At 50.0% G+C, this 20,355-nt stretch overlaps 2 protein-coding genes and 1 long non-coding RNA gene across 54 annotated transcripts in view; 1 reads left to right on the plus strand and 2 right to left on the minus strand.

Moving 5' to 3' along the window:
• LOC118379506 (zyxin-like) overlaps positions 1–20,355 on the minus strand; it is a 31,364-nt gene that overhangs the window by 5,284 nt on the left and 5,725 nt on the right. For 49 of the 50 annotated variants that reach the window (XR_008090695.1, XR_008090691.1, XR_008090687.1 and 46 more), the window contains exons 2-11: positions 13,791–14,080; positions 11,652–11,911; positions 10,907–10,999; positions 7,163–7,720; positions 6,938–7,079; positions 2,845–3,014; positions 2,533–2,711; positions 1,521–1,544; positions 246–474; positions 66–110 (exon numbers count right to left, since the gene is read on the minus strand). Coding sequence is in view for 32 of the 50 variants with exons in the window: in XM_052494909.1 (XP_052350869.1) it covers positions 66–110; positions 246–474; positions 1,521–1,544; positions 2,533–2,711; positions 2,845–3,014; positions 6,938–7,079; positions 7,163–7,720; positions 10,907–10,999; positions 11,652–11,911; positions 13,791–14,064 (1,974 nt within the window). In the remaining 18 variants the exon portion in view is untranslated. The remainder of the gene's footprint in view (positions 1–65; positions 111–245; positions 475–1,520; positions 1,545–2,532; positions 2,712–2,844; positions 3,015–6,937; positions 7,080–7,162; positions 7,721–10,906; positions 11,000–11,651; positions 11,912–13,790; positions 14,081–20,355) is intronic. The other variant, XM_052494910.1, reaches the window with a different exon arrangement.
• On the minus strand, positions 11,924–13,728 carry LOC127915245 (uncharacterized). Of its 3 annotated transcripts, XR_008090700.1 has the most exons (4): positions 13,036–13,100; positions 12,607–12,993; positions 12,208–12,551; positions 11,924–12,168 (listed from the first exon to the last, which is right to left on the minus strand). It is a non-coding gene; the product is annotated as an uncharacterized LOC127915245 (long non-coding RNA). The 3 variants fall into 3 exon arrangements; XR_008090702.1 differs by lacking the exons at positions 12,607–12,993; positions 13,036–13,100 and adding an exon at positions 13,232–13,728 and having other exon boundaries at positions 12,208–12,594; XR_008090701.1 differs by lacking the exon at positions 12,607–12,993 and having other exon boundaries at positions 12,208–12,594.
• LOC127914902 (collagen alpha-1(X) chain-like) lies at positions 14,696–17,696 on the plus strand. The gene is made up of 6 exons (XM_052492667.1): positions 14,696–14,735; positions 15,190–15,264; positions 15,487–15,702; positions 15,773–15,844; positions 16,065–16,136; positions 17,453–17,696. Exons 1-6 carry the CDS (start codon positions 14,696–14,698, stop codon positions 17,575–17,577), a joined length of 600 nt encoding a protein of 199 aa, XP_052348627.1. The 3' UTR covers positions 17,578–17,696.

Here is a 20,355-nt window from a genome sequence, read left to right on the forward strand (position 1 = left end):
AGCAGGTCTGTTGTCCTTACCTCACAGCAGTACTACTTTAGATGTAGCAGGTCTGTTGTCCTTACCTCACAGCGGTAGTACTTTAGATGTAGCAGGTCTGATGTCCTTACCTCACAGCGGTACTACTTTAGATGTAGCAGGTCTGTTGTCCTTACCTCACAGCGGTAGTACTTTAGATATAGCAGGTCTGATGTCCTTACCTCACAGTGGTAGTACTTTAGATGTAGCAGGTCTGTTGTCCTTACCTCACAGCGGTAGTACTTTAGATGTAGCAGGTCTGTTGTCCTTACCTCACAGCGGTAGCACTTTAGATGTAGCAGGTCTGTTGTCCTTACCTCACAGCGGTAGTACTTTAGATGTAGCAGGTCTGTTGTCCTTACCTCACAGCGGTAGCACTTGAGGTGGAAGTTCTTGTTGGGCCTTACTCTCACGGTCTCTTGACTGCCGGCGTCAGGAACTATGGGCTCATTACAGCTCACACACAGGGGAGATGAAACGCCTATGGCAGGGGGACAGAGAGGACATTAGACTGTACCACAGGTCACACACACACACACACACACACACTTTAGATGTACACACACACACACACACACACACACACACACACACACACACACACGGGAGGAAACGCCTACAGGCAGGGGGACAGAGCAGGACATTGACTGTACCACACACACACAGGGAGTAGAAACGATACAGGCAGGGGGACAGAGAGGACATTAGACTGTACACACACACACACAGGGAGAGAAACGCCTACAGGCAGGGGGACAGAGAGGACATTAGACTGTACCACACACACACACATGGGAGGAAACGCCTACAGGCAGGGGGACAGAGAGGACATTAGACTGTGTCACACACACACAGGGGAGAGAAACGCCTACAGGCAGGGGGACAGAGAGGACATTAGACTGTACCACACACACACAGGGAGAGAAACGCCTACAGGCAGGGGGACAGAGAGGACATTAGACTGTACCACACACACACAGGGGGAGAAACGCCTACAGGCAGGGGGACAGAGAGGACATTAGACTGTACCACACACACACACAGGGAGAGAAACACCTACAAGCAGGGGGACAGAGAGGACATTAGACTGTACCACACACACACACACACACACACACACACACACACACACACACACACACACACACACACACACACACACACACACACACACACACACAGGGGAGAGAAACGCCTACAAGCAGGGGGACAGAGAGGACATTAGACTGTACCACACACACAGGGGAGAGAAACGCCTACAGGCAGGGGGACAGAGAGGACATTAGACTGTACCACACACACACACACACACAGGGGAGAGAAACACCTACAGGCAGGGGGACAGAGAGGACATTAGACTGTACCACACACACAGGGGAGAGAAACGCCTACAGGCAGGGGGACAGAGAGGACATTAGACTGTACCACACACACACACACACACACACACAGGGGAGAGAAACACCTACAGGCAGGGGGACAGAGAGGACATTAGACTGTACCACACACACAGGGGAGAGAAACGCCTACAGGCAGGGGGACAGAGAGGACATTAGACTGTACCACACACACACAGGGGAGAGAAACGCCTACAGGCAGGGGGACAGAGAGGACATTAGACTGTACCACACACACACACAGGGGAGAGAAACACCTACAGGCAGGGGGACAGAGAGGACATTAGACTGTACCACACACACACACAGGGGAGAGAAACGCCTACAGGCAGGGGGACAGAGAGGACATTAGACTGTACCACACACACACAGGGGAGAGAAACGCCTACAGGCAGGGGGACAGAGAGGACATTAGACTGTACCACACACACACAGGGGAGAGAAACACCTACAGGCAGGGGGACAGAGAGGACATTAGACTGTACCACACACACACAGGGGAGAGAAACGCCTACAGGCAGGGGGACAGAGAGGACATTAGACTGTACCACACACACACACAGGGGAGAGAAACACCTACAGGCAGGGGGACAGAGAGGACATTAGACTGTACCCACACACACACAGGGGAGAGAAACACCTACAGGCAGGGGGACAGAGAGGACATTAGACTGTACCACACACACACAGGGAGAGAAACGCCTACAGGCAGGGGGACAGAGAGGACATTAGACTGTACCACACACACACAGGGGAGAGAAACACCTACAGGCAGGGGGACAGAGAGGACATTAGACTGTACCACACACACACAGGGGAGAGAAACGCCTACAGGCAGGGGGACAGAGAGGACATTAGACTGTACCACACACACACAGGGGAGAGAAACGCCTACAGGCAGGGGGACAGAGAGGACATTAGACTGTACACACACACACAGGGGAGAGAAACACCTACAGGCAGGGGGACAGAGAGGACATTAGACTGTACCACACACACACACAGGGGAGAGAAACACCTACAGGCAGGGGGACAGAGAGGACATTAGACTGTACCACACACACAGAGGACAATACCTGAGAGAGAGAGAGAAAGACAAGGAGATGAGAGGCCGTACCTGTGGTAGTCTGGGACACAGTATGGGTTGTTGTTGTCGTCGGTGATGAAAGGCGCCCCCTCCAGGCTGCAGGCGCAGGTGCAGCAGCGGAAACAATGGGCATGGAAACACTGGCCCACCGCCTTCAACACACGGTCTGTAATACGCTCCCCACACCGAGAACACACCGCCAGAGAACTCTGTAGAGACACACAGACAGGAGGGTGGGAGAGAGAGCAAACACGTTACATGTCTTTGTGTGTGAGAGAGTGAATTAATTACTGTAAGCTTTTTATGCATGCAATTTCTGTGTGTGTACATGTGTGTACTCACAGTGTAGCAGTCGTCACACTGTGGCGTCCCGTCCTTGTCGTAGAACTGCATGCCCTGCAGGGGGCGATGGCAGCTCATACAGCAGAAACAGTCAGAGTGGAAGAGTTTGTTCATGGCTCTCACTGCAGGCTGGGAACGAGACAGAGCCTCACCACACTTACCACATACCTCTGAAAGAGAGAGATGAGGAGAGGGAGAGAGAGATGAGGAGAGAGGGAGTGTCGAGGGAGAGATGAGGAGAGGGAGAGAGAGAGAGAGAGAGAGAGAGAGAGAGAGATGGGGAGAGTGGAGAGGGAGAGTGGAGAGGGAGAGATGAGGAGAGGGAGAGAGAGAGAGAGAAAGGACAAAGAGAGAGGACGAAGAGAGAGGGGATAATAGTTGGTTGACGCTGACAGAGGCAGAACCCAGTCAATCCTATTCCACACAGTCATTAAGTCATTACCACAGACATACTGGTCTAGCACCAATGAGAGTGAGGAGGGAGGAGGCTCCTTACTGCCTAATTACCCTGATCAATCATTTTGATGAAAGGCCAATCAGCACCTCAGCCCAGCAGCACCTCAGCCCATCAGCACCCCAGCCCAGTCTACTAGCACTACAGCCCAGTCGACTCGAACTACAGCCCAGTCGACTCGAACTACAGCCCAGTCGACGAGAACCACAGCCCAGTCGACGAGAACTACAGCCCAGTCGACGAGAACTACAGCCCAGTCGACTAGAACTACAGCCAAGTCGACTAGAACTACAGCCAAGTCGACTAGAACTACAGAACTACAAGGGGACTAGAACTACAGCCCAGTTAGACTGTAGAACTACAGCCCAGTCGACTAGAACTACAGCCACAGGCAGGGGAACTACAGCCCAGTCGACTAGAACTACAGCCAAGTCGACTAGAACTACAGCCAGGGACTAGAACTACAGCCAAGTCGGCTAGGGGGACAGCCAAGTCGACTAGAACTACAGCCAAGTCGACTAGAACTACAGCCAAGGGGACTAGAACAACAGCCAAGTCGACTAGGGGGACAGAGAGGACATTAGAACTACAGCCAAGTCGACTAGAACTACAGCCAAGTCGACTAGAACTACAGAGAACAAGTCGACTAGAACTACAGCCAAGTCGACTAGAACTACAGCCAAGTCGACTAGAAACAAGATAATACTAGAAGCCCAGTCGACTAGAACTACAGCCAAGTCGACTAGAACCAGCCAGTCGACTAGACAGCCAAGTGAGAACTACAAGTCGACTAGAACTACAGCCAAGTCGACTAGAACTACAGCCAAGTCGACTAGAACTGCAGCCAGTCGACTAGAACTACAGAACAACCAGCGACTAGAACTACAGCCAAGTCGACTAGAACTACAAGCCAAGTCGACTAGAACTACAGCCCAGTCGACTAGAACACACCGCCAGAGAACTCTAGAAGACAGCACAGACTAGAACTACAGCCCAGTCGAGCAGAACTACAGCCCAGTCGACTAGAACTACAGCCCAGTCGACTAGAACTACAGCCCAGTCGACTAGAACTACAGCCAAGTCGACTAGAACTACAGCCAAGTCGACTAGAACTACAGCCCAGTCGACTAGAACTACAGCCAAGTCGACTAGAACTACAGCCAAGTCGACTAGAACTACAGCCAAGTCGACTAGAACTACAGCCAAGTCGACTAGAACTACAGCCAAGTCGACTAGAACTACAGCCAAGTCGACTAGAACTACAGCCCAGTCGACTAGAACTACAGCCCAGTCGACTAGAACTACAGCCAAGTCGACTAGAACTACAGCCAAGTCGACTAGAACTACAGCCAAGTCGACTAGTCTGAGGTCGACTAGAAACAGCCAAGTCGACTAGAACTACAGCCAGTCGACTAGAACTACAGTCGACTAGAACTACAGCCAAGTCGACAGAACTACAGCCAGTCGACTAGATGAGTCGACTAGAACTACAGCCAAGTCGACTGAGAAGATGCCAGGTCGACTAGAACATACTGAGTCGACTAGGAACTGCAGCCCAGTAATGACGCTAGAACTACAGCCAGAGAGAGATGAGAACTGAGTACCAAGTCGACTAGAACTACAGCCAAGTCGACTAGAACTACAGAGTGACTGAGAAGATGGGGCCAAGTGGAGGTGATGAGGGAGAGATGAGGTGCTGAGGGAGAAGAGAGACAGCCAAGGAGGTGATGAAAGAGCTGAGTGATGAACTACAGAGGGGATGAACGGACAGCCTGTAGGTGCTGGTGATGAACTGACAGAGTGCTGAGGTGAGAACCCAGTACCTGTAGGTGCTAGAATGAACGGAGCCAAGTGTACCTGTAGGAACTGAGGTGAGAACGGAGTGTGTGTGTGTACCAGAACTGAGGTGATGAGCGGAGGGTGTGTGTGTACCTGTAGGTGTGAGTCGACTACGGAGGTGTGTGTGTACCTGTAGGTGCTGCTGAGTGTGAGGAGGGTGTGTGTACCTGTAGGTGCTGAGGTGATGAACGGAGGGTGTGTGTGTACCTGATCAATCAGGTGCTGAGGTGATGAACGGAGGGTGTGTGTGTACCTGTAGGTGCCGGAGGGTGTGTGTGTAAGGTGCTGAGGTGATGAACGGAGGGGTGTGTGTGTACCTGTACCGGAGGTGTGTGTACCAGGTGCCGGGTGTGTGTGTACCTGTAGGTGCTGAGGTGAGAACACCTGTAGGTGCTGAGGTGATGAACGGAGGGTGTGTGTGTACCTGTAGGTGCTGAGGTGAGACGGACTACCAGCCAGTCTGTAGGTGCTAGAACTACAGCCCAGTGCTGAGGTGATGACTGTGAACTACAGTACCAGTGCTGAGGTGATGAACGGAGGGTGTGTGTGAAGGTGCTGAGGTGATGAACAGGGTGTGTGTGTACCAAGTGCTGAGGTGATGAACTACAGCCCAGTACCTGTAGGTGCTGAGGTGATGAACGGAGGGAACTGTAGGTGCTGAGGTGATGCCCTGTAGGTGCTGAGGTGATGAACGGAGGGGTGTGTGAAGGTGCTGAGGTGATGAGCCGGAGGGTGTGTGTGTACCTGTAGGTGCTGAGTCAGGTGCTGAGGTGATGAACTGGTACCTGTAGGTGCTGAGGTGATGAACGGAGGGTGTGTGTGTACCTGTAGGTGCTGAGGTGATGAACGGAGGGTGGTGCCAAGTAGGTGCTGAGGTGATGAACGGAGGGGTGTGTGTACCTGAACGGAGGGTGTGTGTGTACCTGTAGGTGCTGAGTGATGAACGGAGGGGTGTGTGTGTACAATGAACTGAGGTGATGAACGGAGTGTGTACCTGTAGGTGGTGATGACGGAGGTGTGTGTGTACCTGTTGGTGCTGAGGTGATGAACGGAGGGTGTGTGTGTGTACCTGAGGTGATGAACGGAGGTGTGTGGTGTAGGTGCTGAGGTGATGAACGGAGGTGTGTGTGTACCTGTAGGTGCTGAGGTGATGAACGGAGGGGTGTGTGTACCTGTAGGTGCTGAGGTGAGGGGTGTGAACTGTAGGTGCTGAGGTGATGAACGAGAGGGTGTGTGTGTACCTGTAGGTGCTGAGGTGATGAACGGAGGGTGTGTGTGTACCTGTGAGGTGATGAACGGAGGGTGTGGTGTACCTGAGGTGCTGAGATGATGAACGGAGGGTGTGTGTGTACCTGTAGGTGCTGATGAACGGAGGGTGGTGTGTGTACCTGTAGGTGCTGAGGTGATGAACGGAGGGTGTGTGTGTACCTGTTGGTGCGGTGATGAACGGAGGGTGTGTGTGTACCTGTAGGTGCTGAGGTGATGAACGGAGGGTGTGTGTGTACCTGTAGGTGCTGAGGTGATGAACGGAGGGTGTGTGTGTACCTGTAGGTGCTGAGGTGATGAACGGAGGGTGTGTGTGTGTACCTGTAGGTGATGAACGGAGGTGCTGAGGTGCTGAGATGATGAACGGAGGGTGTGTGTGTACCTGTTGGTGCTGAGGTGATGAACGGAGGGTGTGTGTGTACCTGTTGGTGCTGAGGTGATGAACAGAGGGTGTGTGTGTACCTGTTGGTGCTGAGGTGATGAACGGAGGGTGTGTGTGTACCTGTAGGTGATGAACGGAGGGTGTGTGTGTACCTGTAGGTGCTGAGGTGATGACGGGAGCGTGTGTGTCCATGTCTTTGATGAATGCATTGGTCATTCTCTCCAGCTCCTCCACCTCCCTCATGGAGAGAGGAACACCTCCACCTGGGACAGAGACAGGCCCAGGAGGCGAGGGCTGGGGGACAGAAAACACACATTTAACAGGGGGAGTACTAAACACACACACTCACACTCACCCCAAAGGGTCTCCTAACATACCTTTGATGAAGGGGGAGATTTCATTGGCTGGCTGAAAGAAGGTGGTGATGTCATCGCTTTGGGCTGAGGAGGGGGCATGGGAGCAGTCATCTGAGAGTCAATGGAAGAGGGCTTTGAGTGATTGAAGGCTGGGGGAGACACTTTGTTGGCTGGTGGGGCGGGAGGAGCGGCAGGAGGAGCGGCAGGAGGAGGAGGGAAGGAGCTGGCTGTAGGGGAAGGTTTAGGAGCAACACCAAATGGAGCCGGGGCATGGTTCTGGTTCTTCAGTCCCACAGGAGGCACGGATGTCCCCGTTTTCATGCCCCCAAAAGCCTTAGGAGCCACGACTGGGGCTTTAGCAAATGGCTGTGGGGCAGGAGCAGGAACTGGGGTGGATATAGGGTTATTGGCTTGTCTGTGTGTCGTCCGGAGTTTGAGCTCCTCGGCCCAGGGAGCGGGAGGGGGCTTGTCTCCCATCTCTGGAGGGGGGAGGAAGGAGAGGTTGGGCTTGGGAGCAGTGGGGGGAGGCCCTGCAGGCTTGGGGGCAGGAGGAGGAGGAGCTGAGTACTGACTGGGCAACTGGGGAGACAAGATCAGACAAGAAAACATTACAGGCTATATGTACTGAAGAGTTGAAGAGAACTATGAGACAACACACAACAACAAGCTGTTGTATGGAACTCAAACCTACTTTTACACTAAAAGCATTAGGAACTGAGTGCCTCTTTCAGCTATTTTGGAAGTTTTAAACATTTTAAACAATCCACCCTCCTTAACAAGCCGGCTGTGTTTTTAGGAACGGTGAAAACGGCTATTAGTATCATTCAAGTACAGAATTCAAACATTTTAAAAGGTTGCAGGTAGTGATTTTCTATCGTATCAAATGTTCAACTTCCACAAAGCACAGGCTCTGAGTCATACAGAGGAACTTGAGCTCATCAGTAGTAATCTGTCTTTGACATTCTTATCAAGAGCTTGTGCCAACATTTCTCTATTCTGATCCAGTTCCTCCCAGGAGGATAAAAACACTCCATTTATGGCTGTTTCCCCAGACCGCTGGCTTGGCCCCACACACACAGGCCTGATCACAATGGAGTATGCATTGTGTACCACGTCTCTCTCTCTCTCTCGGTCTTGCTTGGTCCTCCTTTCTATTTGCATCGCCATCTTTCTTTATAAACATCATTCAGTGTGAGTTTCTCTGCATCACTCACTTCCTCTGTTTTTGTACATCACTCTCTCATTGTCTGTCTGTGTACAGTAACGAACAGCTTACTCATCCTAGAGCCATCAGCCTGAACAGACACAAAACAGCCTGGCATCTGGACAAACGGTTTATCCTAACCTGCTCTCTCTCCCCTCTTTCTCTCTACCTTGGAGGCCCTTTATTCAAACTTCTGAGTCAACGTCTCCTCTTTCCCCCTCCCTACTCCTCCATTCATTCCCCCTCCCTACTCCTCCATTCATTCCCCCTCCCTACTCCTCCATTCATTCCCGCTCCCTACTCCTCCAATCATTCCCCCTCCCTACTCCTCCATTCATTCCCCCTCCCTACTCCTCCATTCATTCCCCCTCCCTACTCCTCCATTCATTCCCCCTCCCTACTCCTCCATTCATTCCCCCTCCCTACTCCTCCATTCATTCCCCCCCCCTCCCTCCATTCATTCCCCCTCCCTACCCCTCCATTCCCCCTCCCTACTCCTCCATTCATTCCCCCTCCCTACTCCTCCATTCATTCCCCCTCCCTACTCCTCCATTCATTCCCCCTCCCTACTCCTCCATTCATTCCCCCTCCCTACTCCTCCATTCATTCCCCCTCCCTACTCCTCCATTCATTCCCCCTCCCTACTCCTCCATTCATTCCCCCTCCCTACTCCTCCATTCATTCCCCCTCCCTACTCCTCCATTCATTCCCCCTCCCTACTCCTCCATTCATTCCCCCTCCCTACTCCTCCATTCATTCCCCCTCCCTACTCCTCCATTTATTCCCCTCCACATCTTTATTTCCCTCCATCTTCTCAGTCCCAAGTCTTTCCTACTCTCTCTGTATCATACCATGTCTACTGCAGTCTTTTGTTACAGTCAGTTTCCCTGTTGGTTTACTGACGTTGTGTGCTCCTCCATTCATATCCCCCTCCCTACTCCTCCATTTATACGACGCTCTACATCTTTACGACGCCTCCATCTTCTCAGTCCGACGCTCTACAGTTCCGACTCTCTACAGTATCACGCTCCAGTCTACTGCAGCTCTACAGTTACACGCTCTACAGTTTCGACGCTCTACAGTTTACTGACGCTCTACAGTCTATGACGCTCTACAGTATACGACGCTCTACAGTCTACGACGCTCTACAGTCTACGACGCTCTACAGTATACGACGCTCTACAGTATACGACGCTCTACAGTCTACGACGCTCTACAGTATACGACGCTCTACAGTATACGACGCTCTACAGTATACGACGCTCTACAGTATACGACGCTCTACAGTATACGACGCTCTACAGTATACGACGCTCTACAGTATACGACGCTCTACAGTATACGACGCTCTACAGTATACGACGCTCTACAGTATACGACGCTCTACAGTCTACGACGCTCTACAGTCTACGACGCTCTACAGTATACGACGCTCTACAGTCTACGACGCTCTACAGTATACGACGCCCTACAGTCTACGACGCTCTACAGTCTACGACGCTCTACAGTCTACGACGCTCTACAGTCTACGACGCTCTACAGTCTACGACGCTCTACAGTATACGACGCTCTACAGTATACGACGCTCTACAGTATACGACGCTCTACAGTATACGACGCTCTACGACGCTCTACAGTATACGACGCTCTACAGTATACGACGCTCTACAGTATACGACGCTCTACAGTATACGACGCTCTACAGTCTGACGCCTACAGTATACGACGCCCTACAGTATACGACGCTCTATAGTATACGACGCTCTACAGTATACGACGCTCTATAGTATACGACGCTCTACAGTATACGACGCTCTACAGTATACGACGCTCTATAGTATACGAAGCTCTACAGTATCCGACGCTCTACAGTATCCGACGCTCTACAGTATCCGACGCTCTACAGTATCCGACGCTCTACAGTATACGACGCTCTACAGTATACGACGCTCTACAGTCTACGACGCTCTACAGTCTACGACGCTCTACAGTATACGACGCTCTACAGTATACGACGCTCTACAGTATACGACGCTCTACAGTATACGACGCTCTACAGTATACGACGCTCTACAGTCTACGACGCTCTACAGTATACGACGCTCTACAGTCTACGACGCTCTACAGTATACGACGCTCTACAGTATACGACGCTCTACAGTATACGACGCTCTACAGTATACGACGCTCTACAGTATACGACGCTCTACAGTATACGACGCTCTACAGTATACGACGCTCTACAGTATACGACGCTCTACAGTATACGACGCTCTACAGTATACGAAGCTCCACAGTATACGACGCTCTACAGTATACGACGCTCTACAGTATACGACGCTCTACAGTCTACGACGCTCTACAGTATACGAAGCTCTACAGTATACGACGCTCTACAGTATACGACGCCCTACAGTATACGACGCTCTACAGTATACGACGCTCTACAGTATACGACGCTCTACAGTATACGACGCTCTACAGTATACGAAGCTCCACAGTATACGAAGCTCTACAGTATATGAAATACTTTCCCTCCTCCCCCTTGTCCTTCTCTGTACCTTGGGGTTGAAGGGTCCTCTGGTCTCCATCTCAGACAGCAGGTCAGTCAGAGAATCCAGCTGTTTGTCAAAACTAGTCTGCTTTGCCAGACGCTGTGTGGGTGGGTGGGGAGAAAGAGAGAGAGAGATGGTTGATCAACAGGCTGAATCTTGACTTGAAAAATGTTGCAGCCTCCAACTGCCACCTAAATCATACACTTGTGTCAATGGGGAATGTGCACAGAAGTGTACTGATAGAACAGAATGTAACTGATTTGCATGGATCAGAACTTAAGCACTCACATCACGTTAGGCAATAGACTTCCACATCTGTTTACTGGGGACATCCACCATGGTAGTAGATGTGTGGATGAGAGTTATGGCTGTCATCCAACACAACTACACCAATACAATGTGCTTTGGGACCTTATGGAAAGTTCTATATTTAAGCAATAAGGCACGAGGGGGTGTGGTATATTGCCAATATACCAACGCTAAGGGCTGTTCTTATGCACGACGCAAAGCGGAATGCTTGGACAGACCTTAGCCATGGTATATTGGCCATATATCACAAACCCCCGAGGTGCCTTATTGCTATTATAAACTGGTAACCAATGTAATTAGAGCAGTAAAAATAAATGTTGTCATACCCGTGTTATACGATCTCATATACCACAGCTGTTAGCCAATCAGCATTCAGGGCTCAAACCACCCAGTTTATAATACAGAAAGCATTCCATTCTTATGATTATTAACCCTGACTCACCTGAAAGTTCTCCCCAGCACTGGGGACACTACTGGGACCAGAGACTGGGAGAGGGGGAGGGGGTGGTGGAGGAGGGGGAGACGGGGAACGGGGGAGACAGGCATTCTCCTCAAGCGGGGCGGGGGGGAGGGGGAGGTCATCCACCGCGGGAGGGGGAGGGAAGGCAGGGGGAGGGGCATCGGAGGCTGGGGGTGTGGTTGCACAGTTGGGGGGAGGGGCTGGCAGCTCATCGTCCAACGGAGGAGGAGGGGGCGGGAAGTCTAATAGAAACGGGGAGGGTTGATTGGTTAAATCAAAGGCATGGCAATCCAATGGTTTCTAAACGTTCTATAATTCATTCAAAACCTGTCATCTATTCACTGCACCCACCCAGACACTCATTCAAAACCTGTCATCTATTCACTGCACCCACCCAGACACTCATTCAAAACCTGTCATCTATTCACTGCACCCACCCAGACACTCATTCAAAACCTGTCATCTATTCACTGCACCCACCCAGACACTCATTCAAAACCTTCAATTCACTGCACCCACCCAGACACTCATTCAAAACCTGTCATCTATTCACTGCACCCACCCAGACACTCATTCAAAACCTGTCATCTATTCACTGCACCCACCCAGACACTCATTCAAAACCTGTCATCTATTCACTGCACCCACCCAGACACTCATTCAAAACCTGTCATCTATTCACTGCACCCACCCAGACACTCATTCAAAACCTGTCATCTATTCACTGCACCCACCCAGACACTCATTCAAAACCTGTCATCTATTCACTGCACCCACCCAGACACTCATTCAAAACCTGTCATCTATTCACTGCACCCACCCAGACACTCATTCAAAACCTGTCATCTATTCACTGCACCCACCCAGACACTCATTCAAAACCTGTCATCTATTCACTGCACCCACCCAGACACTCATTCAAAACCTGTTCTAAAACCTGTCATCTATTCACTGCACCCACCCAGACACTCATTCAAAACCTGTCATCTATTCACTGCACCCACCCAGACACTCATTCAAAACCTGTCATCTATTCACTGCACCCACCCAGACACTCATTCAAAACCTGTCATCTATTCACTGCACCCACCCAGACACTCATTCAAAACCTGTCATCTATTCACTGCACCCACCCAGACACTCATTCAAAACCTGTCATCTATTCACTGCACCCACCCAGACACTCATTCAAAACCTGTCATCTATTCACTGCACCCACCCAGACACTCATTCAAAACCTGTCATCTATTCACTGCACCCACCCAGACACTCATTCAAAACCTGTCATCTATTCACTGCACCCACCCAGACACTCATTCAAAACCTGTCATCTATTCACTGCACCCACCAGACACTCATTCAAAACCTGTCATCTATTCACTGCACCCACCCAGACACTCATTCAAAACCTGTCATCTATTCACTGCACCCACCCAGATTCAAAACCTGTCATCATTCACTCAGACAATTCAAAACCTGTCATCTATTCACTGCACCCACCCAGACATTCATTCAAAATCTGTCATCTATTCACTGCACCCACCCAGACACTCATTCAAAACCTGTCATCTATTCACTGCACCCACCCAGACACTCATTCAAGTGAACTCGATGACAATACAGTTTCTACACACAGAGACAGTGAAATGATACTGTCCAGAAAATAGACTTGAAGGGATAAGTAGGTGGGTAAGTAGAAAAACAGCTTAATAGCCAGAATCTCGCAGTATTCCTTTAAATGCAGTAATTAGAGTGTGTGAGAAACAGGAAAGGTGAGTTTCATTGACGGGATAAAGGCAATGTTGCAGTCTACCAATCTGTTGGGTTGCCAACACCAGGCTCAAACTCTGGGATCCAACATCCTTGTTTTATCAGAAACAAAGATAAATACTTGTAACTAAATAATAACATGCTTGATGCTTCTGTTGCGAGATAAGTCTGGTCCTAAAACAACCCCTAGCCACTTCCCCTACCACCATATTTTTACACCTATCCAGTTACTTCACATCTGCACTGTGAAGGGAAAGAGATTAAGTGAAGAAGTTAGGTGTCACATTGAACCAGACATCTAGATGCATGGGATAAATGTTTACAAAATGACAAACGAAAACGGCCAATCACCTTCGCAGAGCGATGGTGGGGGTGGAGGCATCACTCCAACTCGACCAATGACAGCTGTGCCGACACCGCGTGTTGAGGAGACCAGACTGGGGGGAGGAGAGGGACCTGCGGGAGGAGTTGAGCCCGGGGGAGGCGACGGGTCGGACTGGCTTTTGGGGCGTGGCGGGTTGACCGAGGCAAACTTCTTTGGCTGGTTGTAGAAGGAGGGGGTGGTGACTTTGAGGTTGATGGAGGAAGTCACCATGAAGGGTTTACTGCCGCTGGAGTCAGACATGTTGTCGTTTTACTGTCTGAGGAGAGAAGAAGAGGACAGCTGTTGTTTATGACCATATTGTTTTTTTTACGACGATTTAGAAGAGGACAAACACAATCCATCCAAATCAACAAACTCAAATGAGCGGTAGGGAGGCTGCCAACTGTTAAAGAGATGGCTGTGTTACAGAGGAGGTCTAGCAAACCTGGAGGCCAGCTGTAGAAAGGATAGCAGAGAAGATAAAATAAACCTTTGATATAGAAATGAACCATCGAGCATTAGCTTATCTGAGGTGAGCACACAGAGCTTTTGAAACAGTAGGGGAATATTTCTCCTTGGTGAATTAGTGGGGACACATCAACAAAGGATCTAACAACCCTGTAGCCTAACTACAGGAGAGAAACTCCAAAGCATGCATGCATAGAAACACACACACACACACACACACACACACACACACACACACACACACCTCTGATAGATCTTGACTGCTTTACACAGTACCTCACCCCAGATTGTAAATACACACTAGCCACTCCTTAGGCTCAGTATGGAGAGGTATACCGTAACCATAGCAGCACTTACAGCTGCTTCAAGGTCCACTCTCAGTATGAAAGCGTTCATTGTAATAAAAGCAGTTGAGAACTACAGCATGGTTTACTATAGGGCTGACCGGGTCGGACCTGAGACGGGTAAAACCATTATAACATGTTCATGTGAGCTACGTCAAGGAGAGGGTCATTCAACGTTAGCTCAAATATTTACCTCACGTGCTTGTGGTTAAAAATGTTGATGTTACCACAGCGGCTCTATCTCAGATTCCCCAAACGCCTGTGGCCCTGTAGGTGACCCCTGGTTAAACAGAGACGTGGGCCCTGTAGGTGACCCCTGGTTAAACAGAGACGTGGCCCTGTAGGTGACCCCTGGTTAAACAGAGACGTGGGCCCTGTAGGTGACCCCTGGTTAAACAGAGACGTGGCCCTGTAGGTGACCCCTGGTTAAACAGAGACGTGGGCCCTGTAGGTGACCCCTGGTTAAACAGAGACGTGGCCCTGTAGGTGACCCCTGGTTAAACAGAGACGTGGGCCCTGTAGGTGACCCCTGGTTAAACAGAGGTGACCCCTGGTTAAACAGAGACCCTGTGAGGTGGGCCCCCCTGGTTAAACAGAGACGTGGGCCCTGTAGGTGACCCCTGGTTAAACAGAGACGTGGGCCCTGTAGGTGACCCCTGGTGACCCCTGGTTAAACAGAGACGTGGCCCCCTGGTTAAACAGAGGTGGCCCTGTAGGTGACCCCTGGTTAAACAGAGACGTGGGCCCTGTAGGTGACGTGGGCCCCCCTGGGTAGGTGAAACAGAGACGTGGGCCCTGTAGGTGACCCCTGGTTAAACAGAGACGTGGCCCTGTAGGTGACCCCTGGTTAAACAGAGACGTGGCCCTGTAGGTGACCCCTGGTTAAACAGAGACGTGGGCCCTGTAGGTGACCCCTGGTTAAACAGAGACGTGGGCCCTGTAGGTGACCCCTGGTTAAACAGAGACGTGGGCCCTGTAGGTGACCCCTGGTTAAACAGAGACGTGGGCCCTGTAGGTGACCCCTGGTTAAACAGAGACGTGGGCCCTGTAGGTGACCCCTGGTTAAACAGAGACGTGGGCCCTGTAGGTGACCCCTGGTTAAACAGAGACGTGGCCCTGTAGGTGACCCCTGGTTAAACAGAGACGTGGCCCTGTAGGTGACCCCTGGTTAAACAGAGACGTGGGCCCTGTAGGTGACCCCTGGTTAAACAGAGACGTGGGCCCTGTAGGTGACCCCTGGTTAAACAGAGACGTGGCCCTGTTAGGTGACCCTGGTTAAACAGAGACGTGGGCCCGTGGGCCCTGGTTGTAGGTGACCCCTGGTTAAACAGAGACGTGGGCCCTGTAGGTGACCCCTGGTTAAACAGAGACGTGGCCCTGTAGGTGACCCCTGGTTAAACAGTGGGCCCTGTAGGTGACCCCTGGTTAAACAGAGACGTGGCCCTGTAGGTGACCCCTGGTTAAACAGAGACGTGGGCCCTGTAGGTGACCCCTGGTTAAACAGAGACGTGGGCCCTGTAGGTGACCCCTGGTTAAACAGAGACGTGGCCCTGTAGGTGACCCCTGGTTAAACAGAGCCCGTAGGTGCCCTGTAAACAGAGGTGACCCCTGGTTAAACAGAGACGTGGGCCCTGTGAGGTGACCCCTGGTTAAACAGAGAGCCCGTGGGCCCTGTAGGTGACCCCTGGTTAAACAGAGACGTGGGCCCTGTAGGTGACCCCTGGTTAAACAGAGACGTGGCCCTGTAGGTGACCCCTGGTTAAACAGAAACGTGGCCCTGTAGATGACCCCTGGTTAAACAGAGACGTGGCCCTGTAGGTGACCCCTGGTTAAACAGAGACGTGGGCCCTGTAGGTGACCCCTGGTTAAACAGAGACGTGGCCCTGTAGGTGACCCCTGGTTAAACAGAGACGTGGCCCTGTAGGTGACCCCTGGTTAAACAGAAACGTGGCCCTGTAGATGACCCCTGGTTAAACAGAGACGTGGCCCTGTAGGTGACCCCTGGTTAAACAGAGACGTGGGCCCTGTAGGTGACCCCTGGTTAAACAGAGACGTGGCCCTGTAGGTGACCCCTGGTTAAACAGAGACGTGGGCCCTGTAGGTGACCCCCTGGTTAAACAGAGACGTAGGTGCCCTGTAGGTGACCCCTGGTTAAACAGAGACGTGGCCCTGTAGGTGACCCCTGGTTAAACAGAGACGTGGGCCCTGTAGGTGACCCCTGGTTAAACAGAGACGTGGCCCTAGGTGACCCCGGTGACCCCTGGTTAAACAGAGACGTGGCCCTGTAGGTGACCCCTGGTTAAACAGAGACGTGGCCCTGTAGGTGACCCCTGGTTAAACAGAGACGTGGGCCCTGTAGGTGACCCCTGGTTAAACAGAGACGTGGCCCTGTAGGTGACCCCTGGTTAAACAGAGACGTGGCCCTGTAGGTGACCCCTGGTTAAACAGAGACGTGGCCCTGTAGGTGACCCCTGGTTAAACAGGAGACGTGGGCCCTGTAGGTGACCCCTGGTTAAACAGAGACGTGGCCCTGTAGGTGACCCCTGGTTAAACAGAGACGTGGCCCTGTAGGTGACCCCTGGTTAAACAGAGACGTGGCCCTGTAGGTGACCCCTGGTTAAACAGAGACGTGGCCCTGTAGGTGACCCCTGGTTAAACAGAGACGTGGGCCCTGTAGGTGACCCCTGGTTAAACAGAGACGTGGCCCTGTAGGTGACCCCTGGTTAAACAGAGACGTTGGGCCCTGTAGGTGACCCCTGGTTAAACAGAGACGTGGGCCCTGTAGGTGACCCCTGGTTAAACAGAGACCCCTGGTTAAACAGAGACGGGCCCTGTAGGTGACCCCTGGTTAAACAGAGACGTGGGCCCTGTAGGTGACCCCTGGTTAAACAGAGACGTGGGCCCTGTAGGTGACCCCTGGTTAAACAGAGACGTGGGCCCTCTCTCTCAGTACCTGTCTTAACGTTACTTTCAGCTAGACGCTAGGCTGTTTTCGTGCCCTACAGAGTATACAGTGCATTTGGATTCCCCTTTTCAACATTTTGTTAAGTTACAGCCTTATTCTAAAATTGATTAAATAATTCCCCTCCCCCCTCATCAATCCACACAATACCCCATAATTACAAAGGAAAACAGTTTTTTTGCAAATGTATATATATATATTTTTTAAGACATACCTTGTGTAAATAAGCATTCACACCGTTTTCTATGAGACTCCAAATTGAGCTCAGGTGTATCCTGTTTCCATTGATCATCCAGATGTTTCTACAACTTGATTGCAGTCCACCTGTGGTAAATTCAATTGATTGGACATGATTTGAAAAGGCACACACCTGTCTACATAAGGGCCCACAGCTGACAGTGCATGTCAGAGCAAAATCCAAGCCATAAGGTTGAAGGAATTGTCCATAGAGCTCTGAGACAGGATTGAGTCGAGGCACAGATCTGGGGAAGGGTAACAAAACATTTCTGCAGCATTCAAGGTCCCCAATAACAGAGTGGCCTCCAACATTCTTAAATGGAAGAAGTTTGGAACCACCAAGACTCTTCAGAGAGCTGGCGGCCCAGCCAAACGGAGCAATTGGGGGAGAAGGGCCTTGGTCAGGGAGGGAGAACCATCAGAAGGACAAACATCTCTGCAGCACTCCACCAATCAGGCCTTTATGGTAGAGTGGCCAGGTGGAAGCCACTCCTCAGTAAAAGGCACATGACAGCCCTCTTGGAGTTTGCCAAAAGGCACCTAAAGGACTCTCAGACCATAAGAAACAAGATTCTCTCATCTGATAAAACCAAGATTGAAGTCTTTGGCATGAATGCCAAGCGTCACGTCTGGAGGAAACCTGGCAACATCGCTATGGTTGAGAATGCTTGCCTCATGCTGTGAGGATATATTTCAGTGGCAGGGATTGGGAGACTAGTCAGGATTGAGGGAAAGATGAACAGAGTAAAGTACAGAGAGATCCTTGATGAAAACCTGCTCCAGAGCGCTCAGGACCTCAGACTGGGGCATAGGATTAACTTTCAACAGGACAACAACCCTAAGCACACAGCCAAGACAACGCAGGAGTGGCTTCAGGACAAGTTTCTAAATGTTCTTGAGTGTCCCAGCCAGAGTCCGGACTTGAACCCGATCGAACATCTCTGGAGAGGCCTGAAAATAGCTGTGCAGTGGCGCTCCCCTCCAACCTGACAGAGCTTGAGAGGATCTGCATAGAAGAATGGGAGAAACTTCCCAAATACAGGTGTGCCAAGCTTGTATCGTCATACTCAAGACTTGATGCTGTAATTGCTGATAAAGGTGCTTCAACAAAGTACTGACTAAAGAGTCTGAATACTTATGTAAATGTGATAGATTTTTATTTTAAATAAATTAGCAAACATTTAAAAAAAAATCAGTTTTAGCTTCGTCATTATGGGATATTGTGTGTAGATTGATGGGGGGAAAAAAACAATTAAATAAATTACAGCCTTATTCTAAAATGTAACAATATGTAGAAAAAGTCAGTGTTTGAATACTTTTAGAATGCACTGTATATAACGACATTGATGGGTCCTAGTCAGCGTCTGAATACTTTTAGAATGCACTGTATATAACAACATTGATGGGTCCTAGTCAGTGTCTGAATACTTTTAGAATGCACTGTATATAACAACATTGATGGGTCCTAGTCAGTGTCTGAATACTTTTAGAATGCACTGTATATAACGACATTGATGGGTCCTAGTCAGTGTCTGAATACTTTTAGAATGCACTGTATATAACAACATTGATGGGTCCTAGTCAGTGTCTGAATACTTTTAGAATGCACTGTATATAACAACATTGATGGGTCCTAGTCAGTGTCTGAATACTTTTAGAATGCACTGTATATAACAACATTGATGGGTCCTAGTCAGTGTCTGAATACTTTTAGAATGCACTGTATATAACAACATTGATGGGTCCTAGTCAGTGTCTGAATACTTTTAGAATGCACTGTATATAACAACATTGATGGGTCCTAGTCAGTGTCTGAATACTTTTAGAATGCACTGTATATAACAACATTGATGGGTCCTAGTCAGCGTCTGAATACTTTTAGAATGCACTGTATATAACAATTGATTGATGGGTCCTAGTCAGCGTCTGAATACTTTTAGAATGCACTGTATATAACAACATTGATGGGTCCTAGTCAGTGTCTGAATACTTTTAGAATGCACTGTATATAACGACATTGATGGGTCCTAGTCAGTGTCTGAATACTTTTAGAATGCACTGTATATAACGACATTGATGGGTCCTAGTCAGTGTCTGAATACTTTTAGAATGCACTGTATATAACAACATTGATGGGTCCTAGTCAGCGTCTGAATACTTTTAGAATGCACTGTATATAACAACATTGATGGGTCCTAGTCAGCGTCTGAATACTTTTAGAATGCACTGTATATAACGACATTGATGGGTCCTAGTCAGTGTCTGAATACTTTTAGAATGCACTGTATATAACGACATTGATGGGTCCTAGTCAGTGTCTGAATACTTTTAGAATGCACTGTATATAACGACATTGATGGGTCCTAGTCAGTGTCTGAATACTTTTAGAATGCACTGTATATAACGACATTGATGGGTCCTAGTCAGCGTCTGAATACTTTTAGAATGCACTGTATATAACAACATTGATGGGTCCTAGTCAGTGTCTGAATACTTTTAGAATGCACTGTATATAACAACATTGATGGGTCCTAGTCAGTG

This window comes from Oncorhynchus keta, chromosome 34 (genome assembly GCF_023373465.1).
Source record: "Oncorhynchus keta strain PuntledgeMale-10-30-2019 chromosome 34, Oket_V2, whole genome shotgun sequence".
In the NCBI taxonomy this organism is placed as follows: domain Eukaryota; kingdom Metazoa; phylum Chordata; class Actinopteri; order Salmoniformes; family Salmonidae; genus Oncorhynchus; species Oncorhynchus keta.

Excerpts from the sequence above, each read along its gene's own strand:
- LOC127914902 (XM_052492667.1), top strand. The coding sequence starts at position 14,696 with ATGGTTTACTATAGGGCTGACCGGGTCGGACCTGAGACGG. Across the intron at positions 15,265-15,486 it reads CAGAGACGTGGGCCCTGTAG|GTGACCCCTGGTTAAACAGA; the intron begins GTGACCCCTGGT and ends GTGGCCCTGTAG. Across the intron at positions 16,137-17,452 it reads CAGAGACGTGGGCCCTGTAG|GTGACCCCTGGTTAAACAGA; the intron begins GTGACCCCTGGT and ends CGGGCCCTGTAG.